We start from the raw sequence: 17,365 nt of genomic DNA on the forward strand, positions 1-17,365 counted from the left end.
AGTTTAAATGTCTTGGTTATTTGATCATTAGCCCTTCTGTCACAGATTCCCACAAAAGATAAATAGCCGTCACAGCAAAAGAACACATTTACATATTTAGTGGACGCTTTTGTAAAAGCAAAAGTGAGGATCAGAAGGTAGGATCAGACAGTGTCTGTTGGGAAACTGGGGTTGAGGGCCTTGTGCCAAGCGCCCAGTGGTGACATCACTTACGGATTTGATCCAGCAGCCTTCAGCTCCTGGGCATGGATTCCTAACCCACTGAGCCACACATACTCCACTCTCAGATCACACACAGGTTGAGATCAGTTGCATTTTAGCCCCATCCATTTGTTTCCCCTTTGCCTTTAAACCAGATTTGAAGCCTGAAAATTAGTTCTGTGTTTTCATTGTGTCCATTTGGGAGCTGCTGTTGGCAGTTGAGAACGGGAAACTGGAAGGAATCTGTGTCCTCCACCAATCATATGCTTCAGCCAAATAAACCGTGGCACCACACAATAACGTGTCTGTGAATATGCATGTTTTTCTTCCACCTCAATTAAATGAAAATGTTTCAGATATCGTTAGGAAGGTTAGCCAGTAGGTCCACCAGCAGGCATATTTGGTTATGCCGCATATTGTCTCTCTCATAACAGTTTCCGTCTGCCAAGGACAATTACGAAAAGGAGACCAGCGTCAATTTAGGGGTAGGACATTTTCAGGATATTAGCAGGTCGACCGTGAGTCATAGTTTCTGGGCTGGAAAGTCACCGGGGACGGTCACCCTCTGAGAGGGCAGGACTCATCTCTGGTTTGACCATGCCTGTCAGGTGCAGGTTAATGCACCTGAACCAGTCCATCCTAAACCAGCTCTCCACCCAAGCGGCTTCCAGTTGGCTGTTAGGTGATTTACAGCTTCCTTTGCCATGCTTCAACAGAGATGGAACTCTTTAGCTCCATGGCTGGGTGTCTTCAGAATGGTCTCATTTATAAAGGGACGAGAAACCCCTGTCCTTCATGAATGACTGAATATTGGGAGCACTATGGATCTTTATCTTCTCCTTTATTTACTGACTTCTTTATCCTAGGGCAACTCGCTCATACAATGATTTATGAAAATGGATGTTCTCCGGTGCAATTCAAGTTAATTACCCCATTCAACCGAACAAATGATTACCCCACCTGGGATTTAAACCCATAAACACATGGTCGCAAATTTATTTGCAAGTAATACACCTTGCCCTTTAGCTGCTAATAATTAAGTGAAACTAAGGAAGCAGTCAGTATGAAGGAATTTGTTTAAAGTTATGGCTAATTAATGTTTACCTTACTTACTGTGCCATCTGTAGTTTGTAGTAATAAAACAAACTATGGGTTTGTATATCATCTTTGTGGTCTTTCATTTGACAGATTTGCATTTATTCTGTTAATTTCTTCATTTCTTTTTGGTAGCACAATCCGCATCAGCAGGAAGGGATGGCATATGCTCCTCAACTTCAGCTTCCATACGGCACTGACCTTCGCTGTGTTCGCTGGCGGCATCAATCGAATCAAAAATCGCATCATTTGTCAAGCGGTAAGTTCACTGCCCATGATATATGTACCCGTATGTGGTATAAGAAACATTTGGTGCAAGGCTCATGCCTTTATGTACATGGTGTAAATGCTGCAGCTTTGCGCTCACATGCCAGCAGTAGGGCATCTGCAGCTCAGGGTGTGTAATCACATCAGTAGCTGCTGGTTTGAAGTAATGTCACTGAACCTAGAGGGGCTTCATCAAAGTCCCCAACATATGACGTCTTAAACACTAATGTCTGTTTCACACCATGCAGCTCCAGACGTGACAATGTGCTTAAACAAGTGAACAAATGGGATTAACCAGCTTTTTTTTAGGGGTTAGTGATACATTATAGCGGAGTATCCAGTCATGAAGGCTCCGGTTCACATCTTCTAAAATGGACAGGGGGTCTTTCAGGATACCATTGTCAATTTTGATAAGCATCTGATTTAAATCCAGCTCTTGAGTTCTGATTTTGATAGTCTTCACTGTAAGCATTTGAGCTGAACAAAATTGGCAGTGAACTGTTCCTGAAATTGAACGCATATTGCATATTACATCACTGCACAGCCTGTGACCTGTTGCATGAAAAGGATTCTCAGACTTCTTCTCTGCTCAGGTATCCCAGGTACAGCAAGGAGCGTGCTGTGATGATGATGTGCTTTTAAGGAATCCGATCTCTTGCTATGTGCTTCCACCCTGTTATGTAGCTATGACTGTACCCCAGGAGTTAGTGCCAGAGGGTATTATTAGGTATGGTAGTACTATGGCTTGGGCACACTTGCAAACAGGCAACACAGAAAAGCAAGTTCATAATGAGACACTTACTTGGAAAAAGTTCAAACAAAACACACTTCGACTGGAGAGACCAAAGAATAAGCAATGACAAAAGTTTCAAAGTATATAATCATTAAGGCTGGGAGACTCGCTTGTGTCAAACCAAGCTGGTTCAAGACTGAGAACAGATTGAAGAGCAAAGAGAGCTTCTACAGAAACACAAGATACAGATGAAATCGGTGACACGATGAGGGGCAGGAAACAGAACAGAAACAGGAGCTGGTCAGATGTGATTGTTTAGAACATTCTGGAAAGCTTGTGAACCTTCTACAGAAATCAAGGTGTTCTCACTGCAGCCCTCTGGTGGTCACCCTGAGAATTGCCTGGAGCTGTAATATTGGGTTTCTCAGAAGCTATACACCAACAAGCCATAACATTACATCCACTGGTAGGTGAAGTGGATAACACTGATTATCTCACCTGTCAAGGGTGCCATTATATATTATGCAAGTGAACAGTCAGTTCCTGAAGTTGATGTGTTGGAAGCAGGAATAATGGGCAAGTATAAGGATCAGAGTGGCTTTGACAAGGGCCAAATAGTGATGGCAAGACTGTGTCAGAGCTTCTCCAAATCAGCAGGACTAGTGGAGTGTTCCCCGTATGCAGTGGTCAGTACCTACCGAAAGTGGCCCAAGGAAGGTCAAGCGATGACCTGGTGACGGGGTCATGGGCGCCCAAGGCTCATTGATGCACGTGGGGAGCAAAGGCTAACCTGTCAGGTCCAGAAGGACAGGCGCGCTACTGTATCACAAATTGCTAAAAAAAAAGTTCATTCTGGCTATGGCAGAAGGGCGTCAGAACACACAATGCATTGCAGCTTGCTGCATATGGGGCTGCATAAGACCGGTCAGAGTGCCCATGCTGACCCCTGTTCACCGCCAAGAGCGCCTACAATGGGAATGTGAGTGTCAGAACTGGACCAATGGAGCAATGGAAGAAGGTGGCCAGGTCTGATGAGTCACATTTTCTGTTACATCATGTGGACGGCTGCCTATGTGTGCGTCATTTAGCTGGGGAAGAGATGGCACCAGGATGCTCTAATGGGAAGACAGCAAGTCGGCAGACGCAGAGTGATGCTCTGGGCGATGTTCTGCAAGGAAACCCTGGGCCTTGGCATTCATGTGGATGTTACTTCGATGCAGGCCACTTACCTAATCATTGCTGCAGACCAAGTACACCCCGTCATGGCAACGGTATTCCCTGATGGCGGTGGCCTCTTTCAGCAGGAAAATGAGTCCTGCCACACTGCAAAAATTGTTCAGTAATGGTTTGAGGAACATGAAAAAGAGTTCAAGGTGTTGACTTGGACAAAGAAGTCCAATCCATGAAGGCACCACCTCACAATTTACAGGACTTATAGGATTTGCTGCTAATTTCTTGGTGCCAGATATCACAGGACACCTTCAGAGGTCTTGTGCCGTCCATGCCTTGAGCAGTCAGAGCTGTTTTGGTGGCACAAGGGGGACCTACACAGTATTAGGCAGGTGGTTTTGATGTTATGGCTGATCAGTGTATAAGTACAGTGGTACCTCGGTTCCCGAACTCATTAGAACTCAAATTCCTTAAAAGTCGAACCAACCAGTTTGAAAAAAAATTACCTAGAACTCGATCTGAATCTCAGAAGTCAAACCATGAACGCCGACCTAAGATAACTTGTATGCGCAGGGAAATGAGTCACGCGGCACGTCTCTCAGCGGAGACAAAGGGTACCGCATTTGCTGTGATAGCATCGTGCATGTTTACACTAGCTGAATACATATATTTAGACAATAAAAATACATTTAGACAATGATAGACAATAACAATGATTATTATTATATAATAATAAAATACATTTAAAAATAAAGATTTCTTATTCATAATTTAATATTAATAATAAACCATTAATACATTTAATTATAATAATATTGTCGTACTGAGCGGAGACAAAGGCGCAGATGTCAGGGTATCGGAGAATACGGGGTTTAATTACAGGTAAGGCAGGCAAAACGCAGACGGACAATACAATGACCGGACTGGGGAAACAAACTGAAACGTGGACTAAATACAGAGGGCTAATGAAAACAACCAGAAACAGCTGATCACAAGGGGATTCCACACGGGGTTAACGAGGGGGCGTGACACATGGAAGGAGCGGACGATCAGGGCAGGACACATTGTTTTTCTTAACTTTACACATTGTTTGGATATATTTATTTTCTTACTTTACAAATTACTGTTTTGATAAATGTGCTTAGATGTGTTTAGTACAGTATATGCTCTTCTTGTTTTATCCGGTTCATTTTGTGTTTAAATGCTAGAAAAAAACATATTTAGGTGTAATTTTTTGCGGCCGTGAACCAATTAATTGGTTTTCGATTAATTCTTATGGGGAAAATTCGATCAGATCTCAAACTTTTTAGGATTCGATCCGGAGTTCTGAACGGATTAAGTTCGAGTTTTGAGGTACCACTGTATTAGAATAGTAATTGTGCTACACACAAACATATACAGGCCCAGAGCATAAAGAATTTTGACAAGGACCAGTATTCTGACATTCTAACTCATTGTCCTTTTGACAGATATATAAATAACTGCCTTTCCACACATATGCAAACATACTCGTATAACACTGGTTTACAAGGGTTTTGTTTCCTTTAGACTTTAGACTTTGTGATGATGATCAGAAATACCTTCAAAATTTTCATATCACATAAGGTTTTTCAGAAATGGTTAATTTTGTTATAATTACTGTAAAATGTTTTAAACACTGGTATTTCACATAACACTGGTCAACAAAGAAGTTTTTCACAGAACAACTAAGGGATGTCTTACGTGCTTTTTAATGCTGATTTAAGAAATGCGCTCAGAATTTTGCTCTAACCAATAGTTTGTCAACAGTGATGTCATTTTAGGCTATATTGGCAGTATATCCTTATTATGAATGTATGGGCATATTCAAGAGTAATTTAGAAAAAAATATTTTATTTCTATTTCTGAGCATTAAGGGACTTTACAGAAGGGGGTAAGTCTGTTTTGCCAGAGTTTACAGGCTGTAACACGTTTGGACATGTTGAGACAGGATCCTGTTCTCTCTCTGATATGGAAAAACGATGTCAAGGCAGATGGAGTCCCAATATGCTGCCCGACGACTTCTGGACCCTTAAAAAGGATGTTCCAGAAAAAAAAATTCACTATTACTTTTTAGATGAGTCACTGCCACCATGCACATATACTGTAAATATAGGTATAGTGTACCAAACTATATAACTCAAAATCATTACGTGGTTGGTACATTCTGATTAGATATTTGAATTCAGCACAATCAATACGGTAGGATTAACCTTTGATTTGTGTAACAAAAAGACAGCAAAAATTTGTTGGCCACTGATGAGCTTTTTTCAGTTAAAGTATTACTGGATGGTAGCAATCAAGATGAACAGTAGGAAAAGGCAACAGAAAAAGGAAAAAAATCCAGGATTTGTTTGGTCTGCATTGCTTCCTGTTGCATTCGGTACATTTGAATAACACTGACTATGGTGCATCAAATAATGATGGCATCATTTTTCAAACCTTCTTTAGGGGAATTCTACACCCCCCCCCCCCCCAAAAACACCCCCATTCTCGAATCAGGGATGCAGAGCACAGCTTCTGCAGAACTGCAGTGCACCACCTGCCAGGGAAACTTCAAGGACTTTCAGACTATCTGCGGGAAAAGGGGGCTTTCATCAAATACCTCTCCCCCCTCACGGCAACTCGCACAGCCTCGGCAGTCCTTGTGTATCACTGTGTGTATAGAAACCTCCCATCAGCTCTGAGTGTATGATAAAAACCACTATCAACCCAAATGCCAAACCTGTCCACTAACTGCAAGAAAATCTGTAACCTGGTGTCATCCTTTCACTATTGAATGACGTAAATATGGACCCTGCCTTTCTTAAGCTGCCTGCTTTGTGCCGGCATTCAATTTATACCTTACATTAAGCAGTACAAAAACATTCTCATTTCTGTCGAGCCGCTTGTTGATTCCTCCTGCTGTGGATCTCTAACCTTACTCTAATCTTATTATGCCAAAGAGTGAAATACGTATGTCATTTAAGAAATTTCTGAAGTTTGCACATGCTAGTTTACAAGACTAAGATCATAGGTACACTATATTAATCCCACAGTATAAAAAATATATTTTTAGGTTACTTGTTTATGTATATTGGGTCCAGTGTGAAACTGTCCAGTTAGATGGATGGATGGATGGATTACAGTAATATTTAAACCATTTGCAGATGCTGGAGACATGTTTTGATTTTTATGAGGTTATTTTGTTTTATCACACAATTCACCATAAAAGTTAATGTCAAAAAGACAGTTTTCATGCACCTGTGTAATGATCCAGAGCCTTCTTGTTGATTATAAACGGTAGATTTTGATTTTAACAAAAAGTTCTGTCTAAAAACCTGCCTTGTCTCTGAAACTTGTCTGTCACGGCTGCAATGTAAGAGCACAAGGTTAACAGCTGTCCTGCCCTCTTCTGACCCACACTAACCCCACTGTTCAGCACTGACCCAAATTACTGTAGCTACATCCCTATTCACTGCCTTCCTCATTCTATCCAGTAACGCTTCTCCCTGACATACAGACCTTCTCTCTGTTCATTTAAACCACTATATTGTACCTCATACTGATCCTACTATCCCAGCACTACCTCATACTGAATTAAGTGCCCTAACAATAGCATAATTAAATAAAATATTTTACAGTGTCAAGTGTCTTTTTAGGAATAGCTGATGTATTTCAATGCTCCTCCATGTACCCAGGCTTTACTATATATATATTATTTATTATTTTTTTTTTTTGACAGACTTTTGAAGCAGGAGAAATGGACAATCAGACCATGCTAGTGCTCTGACAGTTACATTGGTCCTGTCTTTGTTTTACGTGCATATACTGTACGTGTTATTGAGATACGGCGTGTTACTCTGGGTGTACACGCACCTGTAATTCACCTAAGCATGCGACTCTCCCCGGTGCAGGTCGGCATCGTGCTCCACTACTCCACACTGTCCACCATGCTGTGGCTTGGTGTCACCGCACGGAATATTTACAAACAGGTGACCAAGACGTCCCACCAGACACAGGACGGAGACCCACCCCCGAACCCCAAGCAGCCCATGCTGAGGTGAGCAAAGGTCTTCCTGAGTCGAAGTTTCTGACGAGCAGCAAATCACATGTTACTCAAGCACAGGATTGAACACGTCTGTGCAAGCTGGAGCACATGTGTGCTTATGTGCCTCTTAAGCATGTGATTAACAGTGTTAGGGCATAGCTAACTACAATTAACGACGGTACCAACTTTACTTTTAGTTTTAAAACACTGTAGCTTTTTTTTTTTTTAACAAATAACGTTGTAGCGTGGGAAAGCGCTACATTGTTAAAAAAAACTCGTTGACTTAAGACCTATGCAACTTATGACTGATCGATTTTACCACCGTTCCGCGACTGGCAGCACGGGTGCTGCCCCGCATGAATGTACAGTATGACAGCTTCCGTCCCAACTGCTGACAGCACGAGGGTCCACGCGAGACGCTCCAGGCTACTGTTCGCAGCGCTCACAGTACAGAATACATCGTATCCGTTTCTGTGTTAGCAGCTTAAATGGTGATAAAAAGGTTATAACAACAATGAACTCAGAAAATTGCGATAAAAAGGTTAAAAGCACCAAACAATTGACTTAAAGATGATATAATTTTAATATACAGTACACTATACATTTTTGTTTATGAAATTACACCAAATAAGCTTTTTTGAAACCTTATAATGATTTGACCTTACATTGTTTAAAAATATAGATTTTCATATTACTTTTAACACCATGTTTCACATGTTTTAAAATTAATTTGCTTTGTCCTACAGCACAGATATTATTACCCGATGAAATAGCTTCAGTGTAATTAGCTACTTTTTCCCTGTAGCTTGTAGTGTAGCTAACTACTATATTAAAACAGTAGCTTGGCTGTAGCTTAGCTACTTTTAATCATACTGTAAGTAGCTTGTAGCTTGAAAAGCTTCTATTTAAAAGTAGCATCCTCAACACTGGTGATTAATAAGTCTGTGAATGCGGCATTATTAAGGGTAACATTAGCTGAGTGATTTCTCCTAAGATGGAATTTATTGAGCAGCCGGGGGGATATCTGAAGTTTGCATTCAAGTACTAACCTGGGATGAAAATTTGTCTGACTACCCAAACCACTTTCCCCGATATATAATTACCATTTTCCTTACCTTGCTGAATCAAACCTGATGAGGTATGCAGTGTTTATCGATTCACTATACAGTACACTATGTATGCATGTAAATTTTAGCAATGCAAAGATTCAGCTATGATAATGATATCCTCTACCTGGCTGTGCTGTTTTCTAATTTAAAAAACCGACGATTGTTCAGTGGGGATCTTTTACCGAACTGTAGTGAAATGGGAATGACGTTCTTGAATTCGAGAGCTATTTCAGCACTGCGGCAGAATATTTCATAGCTTTTTTTGCCATAGACTTGCAAACCTTATTAAGGAATAAATGTTATTAGATACGTAATGCTGACAAATTTCATGGATCTTGCATGATGATTAATTTAATCCAGTTATTAGGATAACTGTTAAGGCTTTAATTGCATTTCCTGGAAACATCTATTTGACTGCTGTCTTAACATGTTTAATATTTAAAAGGAATTTGGAAGCAGATTTTTAGTATGTTCTCTGTTTGCAGATTAAGTACATTTTGATCATCCACCTAAAGAAAATTATATCGGTGCCACATGTTTCTTTTTCTCTTATGGAGGATTGTTTAATCTTCCACATGATTGAAAAACCGTGAATGTTCCTCCCTGATTTGAATAGGAATTCAATTAAGTTTCTTATTTATCATTTCAGCTGCATCAGATTATAGCTGTGAGTTCACTTTTGAGAATTCCACAATGGTTTAATCAGCCATATTAAGCATGGGAGATATACATATGGTGGTGCAGTGGTTAGCGCTGTTGCCTCACACCTCTGGGACCAGGGTTCTAGTCTCTGCCTGGGTTCCATGTGTGTGGAGTTTGCATGTTCTCCCCGTGTCGTCGTGGGGCTTGTTCCGGGTACTCCGGTTTCCCCCCACAGTCCAAAGACATGCTGAGGATAATTGGAGTTACTAAATTGCCCATAGGTGTGAATGGTATGTGAGTGTGCCCTGCGATGGGCTGGCCCCCCACCCTGGGTTGTTCCCTGCCTTGTGCCCATCGCTTCCAGGATAGGCTCCAGACCCCCTGTGACCTCAAAGGATAAGCAGTTTGGAAAATGGATGGATAGTGAGAGCACTGCCTCATACAGATGACTGCGGGTTCAAATACCAGCTTTACTCTGTACAGTATGTGGAGTCTGTATGTTCTCCACTATTTGTGTTGGTTTCTTTTTGTTGTCCAAAGACATAGGTAGGGGCACTGGTGTCCGGATTTTCATTAAGAATTGTGTGAAGGGGTGCAGTAAAGCTGTGTGCTGTAGAGTACAGGGAGCTGGGAAGGTGCAAAAATGTGGAGTGTATTGGGGTCCCTGAGGGCCGGTTTCAGAAAACACTGCCCTAGAGAGCAACAGTGATATTCCAGTGGAAATAGCTAGTAGTGCATGTATTTGCTCATTAATCACTCCTTCCTACTGTTCAACTTGTACGTGCGTACAGTGATTTATTGATAATGTGTTATTATTGTCCTCATCCTGAACATGAAGGTCATCAATCTAATATGATGTGATGCTTCAGTGTATAATGCATTTATTCTTGGTCTTCCATCCATTGACTAATCAGACCTTTATTCTAGATCTAATTTCTTTTTGTGTGGATTTGATGCATTAGAATATATTACGAGGCTTTTTTTTTGCACGAGTGTCTCAAAGTGTTATTGTACTAATTGGGGTGTTTTGCTGTATTACAGAACAGGTCAGAGTGTAATCAAGGCATAGTACAAGATCAATACGATGGTTCATAAAATCCTGTGGTCCTGTGTGGTTGTTTTAAAGTGCTTTATGAATAAAGTTGGTATGGTATGGTATAAAGTCAGATTGTCACAGCATGGCCAGGCAGGCACAGGTGAAGGGAAAACAGGATGTATATGTACAAATGGTTTCTTGGGCAATACAAGTACAAGTACAGCTGAGGGACCCACAGACATGACAGCAGCGACTCGCACAGAGACTGGCGCAGTGACACGTGACAAATGCACAACCTGGCAACCCCGGCCTAAGACCTTACATACAAAGGGGAAGACACAGGTGCAACACATCAGGGCAACCAGGGCAACATAACTGACAACTACCAGACGCGCTAAGGTACAACCTAGGTAAACGTGACACAATTAGTGCTGGTGTGTCTGGGGGCTTTGTAGATTGTGCCAGCAATGCAAAGGTGTGGCAATATTGGTGCAGTAGTATGATAAGTTTAAAATACAATATTTAAGCAAGATGGAAAGGAAAGTTGGTCTTTTTGAGTCATAGAAACCTGTTCCTAAACCAAGGGACTTAAACTCTGAGGTACTGTACTTTCAGAGAGAAGCTATTGTTTTTCTGCTTATTTATTTAATATAAAACCTAATATAAAAGTCTATAACTGATGCTGATATTCAATATATTTGAACATGTGTCTTTTTCTGTACACATTTGTCTGCATTCCTCCTCTCAGTGGCAAAATTTGACAAAAAAATACCCTCACACTAAAGATTAATATTTTATGTACTGAACTTTTTTTACACATTATGTTCTGAAAAAGACTCTCAGCATGTCTGTTTGAAGACTGTTCAACTGACCTGTACAAAATCTGGGATTTAAGAAGAAAGTCCTTATACTAAAAGTCAACATGTGGAGCTCTATAGCAATACTAACATTAAAGCTATAATGTTTCAGTTGAAAGAACTCTTGCAGTGTTTCACCTAATGTACTAGCATTAAAGAATTAATTTGATTCAAGGAGCCATATCCTTCACTATATTGGATTTCTTCTGTTTTTGAATTTTCAGGTTTATTCAAAAACACTTTCAGTGTGAAATCGTACGGCTGCACAATCAGATTTCAGCATTTACACTTTTCGGAAGCATTTCCCTTTCGCAATTTTTCCTATTAGGTTTACTTCATTGTACCTTTTATTTAAGTATGACTTTTCTTTGTTTATTGTATGTGATGTGCTAATCTGAGAAGATCATTGCTAGACTCCACAATTTTCCTCGCTAGAGGAAGGTACTGTGCAGGTGCTTTTTGGTTTATTGCCAATTCAAGTAATTTGATTTTCGAAAGCCATTTGTGGAAGCTTGTCAAAAACTGCGTGGCGAGCACATCGCTAACGCTACAAAACCACAGTGTGAGGCACATTTAATTTCTTAATGTCTACGCCTGTCAGTGGCTTTCTTTTTTTTTTTTACATACTGAGTGACTCAGCATCATTTTCCTCCATTTAACTGTTGATGGTGGCGGTGATTCTTCCCCTCACATGTGACACAGCAAGTGCCCGAAGGAGCGATGGCTTACAGGCATATTCTGGTCTACCCTGTGGGGTCCTCTGCAGGGAAGTGCCACAGGCCCATCTCATTATCTGCACACTACACTTTTTAAAATGAGATAACGCGGCTCCTGACAGAGCACTGATATGCCGTGATAGACTCTAATGCTTGTGGCTGAGGGACCCTGGCCAGGGCTTAGCTGTTAGTGGCAAATCAATTTCAGTCGCTGTGTGACGCACCCTCATTGGCCACCTCAGCCAGCCTCGCCCCTGGCACTGCTACAAGAGTGCTTGTTCGATGACGGCCCATAGTTCTGAAGACTCTGAAGACCTTCAGTTTATGCAGCGGTGTTACTCAGAGTTAAACTATTCGAGATGAATGGCACGGTGTTCTGTCAAATTTTTTTTTAAAGCTTTGCTGGAGGCTTTCAGATCGGTTATATTAGTACACTATATTAGACAAGCTAATGGTTTTATAAAGTGTTCATGATATGTTTCTGCATTAGAATGTACTTATTAGTCTGCGATTTTGCTTCTATTATTTACAGACATGCAGGCAGGACTTGAGTCTCATAGTTGAGGCAATAAAGAAAGGAGGATTTTTAATTGATCTTCCCAACGGACTTTATTTAATGCTGTTAACTAGTTCCTTTTGGTGTAATAGTGGCTGAACTCACAAATTGAAAGAAATAAAGGTTTGCCATTCTGTAGTTATTTGTTCCTTTTTGGCCATTGGAATTTTTTGTATTCAGTCAGCATTTTTTCTTACTCAGTAGCTTTTTATTTTGCAGGAGGGAAAAAACAATTTAGTCGCTATTCATGGAGCATCTGTGCTGTTTATGAATAATTTTTTGATTTTTTTTTTAACTCTTTTGAAATGTCATAGACATAAACAGCTTAAAAAGGCATCTGATTAAGAGATCATATGGAAAATCATCAAGGGTTTATCCTGAGCCACATAATCAGTAAAGGTCAGGTGATCACTTGAGGTCTTTCAATAATCTAAAGTCAAAAGTAGGGGAAAAAAAAAGATCTTTTTCTAAGGCTCAGCGAAGACCTATTTTTTATATCCGTCTGTGAGATTCTGAAGGATTTCTTGCAAAAAATTGGCAAATATGAGACAAAAGCAGAATGTCTCTGGGGGTGCGTGTAGTAATTTTGTTTTCCTGGAGATGCTGAAAAGAAATGCCAGAGATGAGGCTACGGCTCTTTATTTTGGTCTGAGTTGACCTTTCCATTTTCCTCCCCACATTCAAATGTTTGTGTTTTTTATACGTTTGTGCAACTACATTTGCTTGTAGTTAATCCTGTATGCAGTGAATAATAGGAAAATTAAATTAGTAAGGTTGGTATACGCAGCCAAACGCCAGCGATTTCTTTAACTGAATATAGTGAGGGTAAGATGCTATATGATTGACCACTGACAGTGTGATCACTCCGCTTGGATTTGGCACACTAGCAGAAGCCTTCTTTTGGGATGAGCGGGTGCCAGCTCAGTTAATGTTATTGTCCGAATTTAAAAGCAACCTAATTTTACTGTTCTTTGTTTCAGAAGTTCTGTTTAATACTTTGTGAATTTTAATGTTGAAGAAAGATATTGTGTAAGACATCATACACTGCTATTGAAACCTGAGTTATTGTAGTTATCCTAAGTTATCCTAAGGTCTTATTTATGGCTTTCCTGCTGACACGAGAGGAGAATCTCCCCACAAGCGACAAGATTGTTAATAGCTGTTTTCCCACCCAGAAGAACATCTTAATAGTAATTGAATTTTGCAACATGGAGTGAGAGATGTGCCAATGCAGCTTTCACAGGGCATGCTGGGAAATGCCAACAATGCCGCTGCTCAGCTGATTGAAACACTTGTCTGTAAAGAGCGATTCACCCAGGGGTTGTTTGTATGATGTTTCTTGTGGTGATATGGGGGTTACTTATCCTAAATGGCGGTCAAAGATGGCAGATGGCACACATCCAGCGAGATGTTTCTGTGAACAGCGGCAATCCAGAGTACACACACAAACTGAGGCACAGATAGACACAGGCAAATTATCAAATTAACTTATTTCAACTAAACAAGCTCACATGCACAACAAACTGGTTTAATGTACTGTCACTGGTAGCAGTTACTCGATTATGTAGTTATGGGATTGTGAACTAGGGTTTTGTATAAGAAAAAGGCCATTCTGTCCTAACATCGTGCAGCATTGATAGCCAATAAGATCTAATCCCTATTAAGTCCCCATCTTGATATTAATTACATGTACGAACCACTTAATTCCCAACCACTGTCTCTTTGTCTATCCCTTCTTTCTCCTTCCTGTAGATTTTATTTAGTCAGTGGGGGAGTACCCTTCATCATCTGCGGAATCACAGCGGCCACAAATATCGACAACTATGACAGCGGAGAGGAAGCGCCTTAGTAAGTCTTTGCTCAGACACATAATTCAAGGTCATTTCGTTATCATTCACAATAAATACCACACTTTAACTCATCTTTTTGACTCTCAAGTAACATTTGCAGTCTCTGTGTGAAAATTGGCGTGTTTTGAGTAGCAGTCACATTTAGTAGCAGATGGGACTTCTGTGTACTGTTGCTCCAGTTTCTTATTTAGTCGTCCAATGTATGATATTTGTAACATTCTTTGATTGTTTAAAAACATTACTGCCAGTATTCGTATAGTTATTTTTAAAACGTAATGCCAAAAATGCTGAGTGTTTCCACAATTTTGGCTGCTAGTATACATGTGTGGACCTCAGCATATGACTGGGACTGACTGGAGCGCCTTACTCTGCACAGCTGCTGGATGGTGTGGGAACCCAGCCTGGGAGCTTTCTACGGACCCGTGGCCTTCATTGTTCTGGTGACCTGCGTCTACTTCCTGTGCACCTTCCTTCAGCTAAAACGGCACCCGGAGCGCAAGTATGAACTGAGGGTCATGACAGTGGAGCAGCAGCGGCTGGCCACGGCTGAGGTGGGTCACTGCCACGGCGGGGAGCCGGGGGCCACGTGCCCCGCAGGCCACCACCACACCTGCCCCAACGCCTCCATGCTGGCCAATGAGCACTCTTTCAAGGCCCAGCTGCGGGCCGCTGCGTTTACGCTCTTCCTCTTCCTCGCCACTTGGACCTTTGGCGCGTTGGCGGTCTCCCAGGGCTATATCCTGGACTTAGTATTCAGCTGCCTGTATGGGGCCTTCTCCGTCACCTTGGGGCTCTTCGTGCTCATCCACCACTGTGCCAAGCGTGATGACGTGTGGCACTGCTGGTGCTCCTGCTGCCCATCCAGACGAAACGCCAACACCTGCGGAAGTCTGGGCCGCGGCCGGCCCAAGGTCAACATCAATGGGGACACCCAGGCTCACTGCCACCTAGACCCTCCCTGCCTGGGTCACGTCCACGGCCACGCGGCCTCCTCACACTGCAAACTCACCAACCTACAGAGCCCCGTGGCTTGTCTGTCGCCGGCAGCGCCCTGCTGCTCCGTCCTGCACAGCCAGCAGCTCCTGGAGGACGAGCCGCACGTCCACCTGCATCGCTGCCTAAGGGGCAGGACTAAGCCGCGGCACTTCTCCCGCCACCGGGGTGGCGCTGGCGAGCGCGAGTACGCCTACCACATCTCATCCAGCGTGGACGGCGGCAGCGTACACAGCTCACACTCGGACAGCCCCCGCAGCAGCCATGAGCGCCCCCGCTGCCACACCTGCCACCGGCACATGTGCTGTGCCAAGGCGGACCTCTTCCCCACCTTGTGCCAGCCAGAGGGCGGCGATGCCGGGACCCCAGGGATTTACGCCTGCGGCAAGATGGCCGACGACGACCTCGTGCACCAAGCCCATATGGAGATGCACTCGCGCAGACAATCATACCCACAGAACCCACCCAATCAGAACGGGATTCTCAAAAGCAGCTTGCATGAGGGCTTCCTGTACTCCTCTGACAGTACAGGTAATATACGCACTGGGCCTTGGAAAAATGAAACTACCGTGTAGTTGACGGACTATCAGTCCCTGGGTCCTTTAGGACAAAATTGCATTATAATGCTTTTCCTTTTTATATTACATTTCTCTCTGTTGAAATATTTTTTACTTCACAGGTATTTCCATGTCTCTTCGTTTCAAAATATTTGAGAAAGGTCGGGGGGGGGGGGGGGGGGGTGTCGTTTTTCTGTAAAAATTGATTAATGAGTGAAAGAAAACACGAAGGAGCCAAAATCTTTTCTTTAAAGTATTTTTATAACTGTTAAGGAGCAAGCGTGCGTTGTGTTACGTGTGTTGTGCGTGTGCCGATGCATGAAAGTGGATGCATTCGTGGCCGTGTGTGTAAATTATTCCGCATAGAAGAAGCTATTTAGAGTTTTCATTTTCTCCTGAGAGTATATTGAGTGGGCCTCGGTTGGCGTCAGTTTCCAACTGAAACTGCAGCACTCGGAGAAAACATCGGGATCCGTATATGACAAACACACCAGCAAATTAGCAACGTATGTATTTCACTATTCAAACGAGCATACAATATACTGTGAACAGTAACTAGATATGTCTTAGTAATTATATCAAATGAATCTGCTTCCATGGAAGTGTTATGGTGGCCAATAAGATGTGCAAAACTAAACAGAGAAGCTGCCTGTTTAAAAAGCTGCCACACTGCTTTTTCTATTACAGGTTAATATCGAATTATCCTGTCAATAAGATGTCTTCATATCCTTTCATCAGAGAGACACGTGTTTATCAGAATCACCTTAAAGCCTGGTGTTTGAATGATGGTCGTCTGCATGGCAAATGTCCTTCCACGGCACCTCACGGCAGTCAGGTCCTGCATCTTGCATGAACTGCAGCGTTGGGAGGTGGGGGGGGGGGGAGGGGGAGGGGGACACACACGCTGGCGGAGAATATCAAGTAGCACCCTAACTCCCTTCCACGACTGAGTGACACGACACCACTGTGTAAACAATTCCAACGAGCGGCAGAGGAGCTCTGCAGGAAGCCAGGGCACCCTCCGCTGTCTGTTTATTTTTCTATACCAGCGCATGCAGTGCTTGTTGTCTGTGAATCTGTGCAGTGTGCCTCGCAGTTGCGGCCAGTTAAACACAAGCGCCACGCTAGTTGCGTCAGTTACGTCTTTGGAGCAAAGCGAATTTTCAAAAAAAAAAAAAAAAAAAAAAAAACAATAAAGATGCCTAAACTCATTTCACTCAAAACCACATTCGGTTTGATTTTTATTTAATTTATTATTTCTTGCCATTGCAGTATTTTTGAAGCCTTATTTATGAAACGTTTTAGGCAGAAAGATACGTGCAGGAGCTAGCTTCTTCCCCACCGGGCATTTTCCCTTGGAATTTCTTTAACATCACAGCGACGTCACCGGAAAGCCAGAACATAAAAGTGTGCGATGAGAGGTGACAGAGTGACACAAAGGGAAAGGGAAAGATTACAGTCTGCTGTTGGGTATGTGCTCGCACTGAGGGTAATTGTTTTCCAATGAATGACAGAGAGAGACCACAAAAACCAAT

At 42.3% G+C, this 17,365-nt stretch overlaps 1 protein-coding gene across 5 annotated transcripts in view; it reads left to right on the forward strand.

Moving 5' to 3' along the window:
• The window catches only part of adgra1b (adhesion G protein-coupled receptor A1b), a 116,261-nt gene extending 99,234 nt beyond the window's left edge, over nt 1–17,027 (forward strand). For all 5 annotated transcript variants that reach the window (XM_023841754.2, XM_023841769.2, XM_023841759.2 and 2 more), the window contains 4 exons: nt 1,432–1,555; nt 7,381–7,526; nt 14,183–14,278; nt 14,657–17,027. In XM_023841754.2, coding sequence (XP_023697522.1) covers nt 1,432–1,555; nt 7,381–7,526; nt 14,183–14,278; nt 14,657–15,848 — 1,558 coding nt within the window. In that variant the 3' untranslated portion in view covers nt 15,849–17,027. The remainder of the gene's footprint in view (nt 1–1,431; nt 1,556–7,380; nt 7,527–14,182; nt 14,279–14,656) is intronic.
• Nucleotides 17,028–17,365: the final 338 nt, after the last annotated feature.

Source organism: Paramormyrops kingsleyae, chromosome 3 (assembly GCF_048594095.1).
Source record: "Paramormyrops kingsleyae isolate MSU_618 chromosome 3, PKINGS_0.4, whole genome shotgun sequence".
Taxonomy (NCBI): domain Eukaryota; kingdom Metazoa; phylum Chordata; class Actinopteri; order Osteoglossiformes; family Mormyridae; genus Paramormyrops; species Paramormyrops kingsleyae.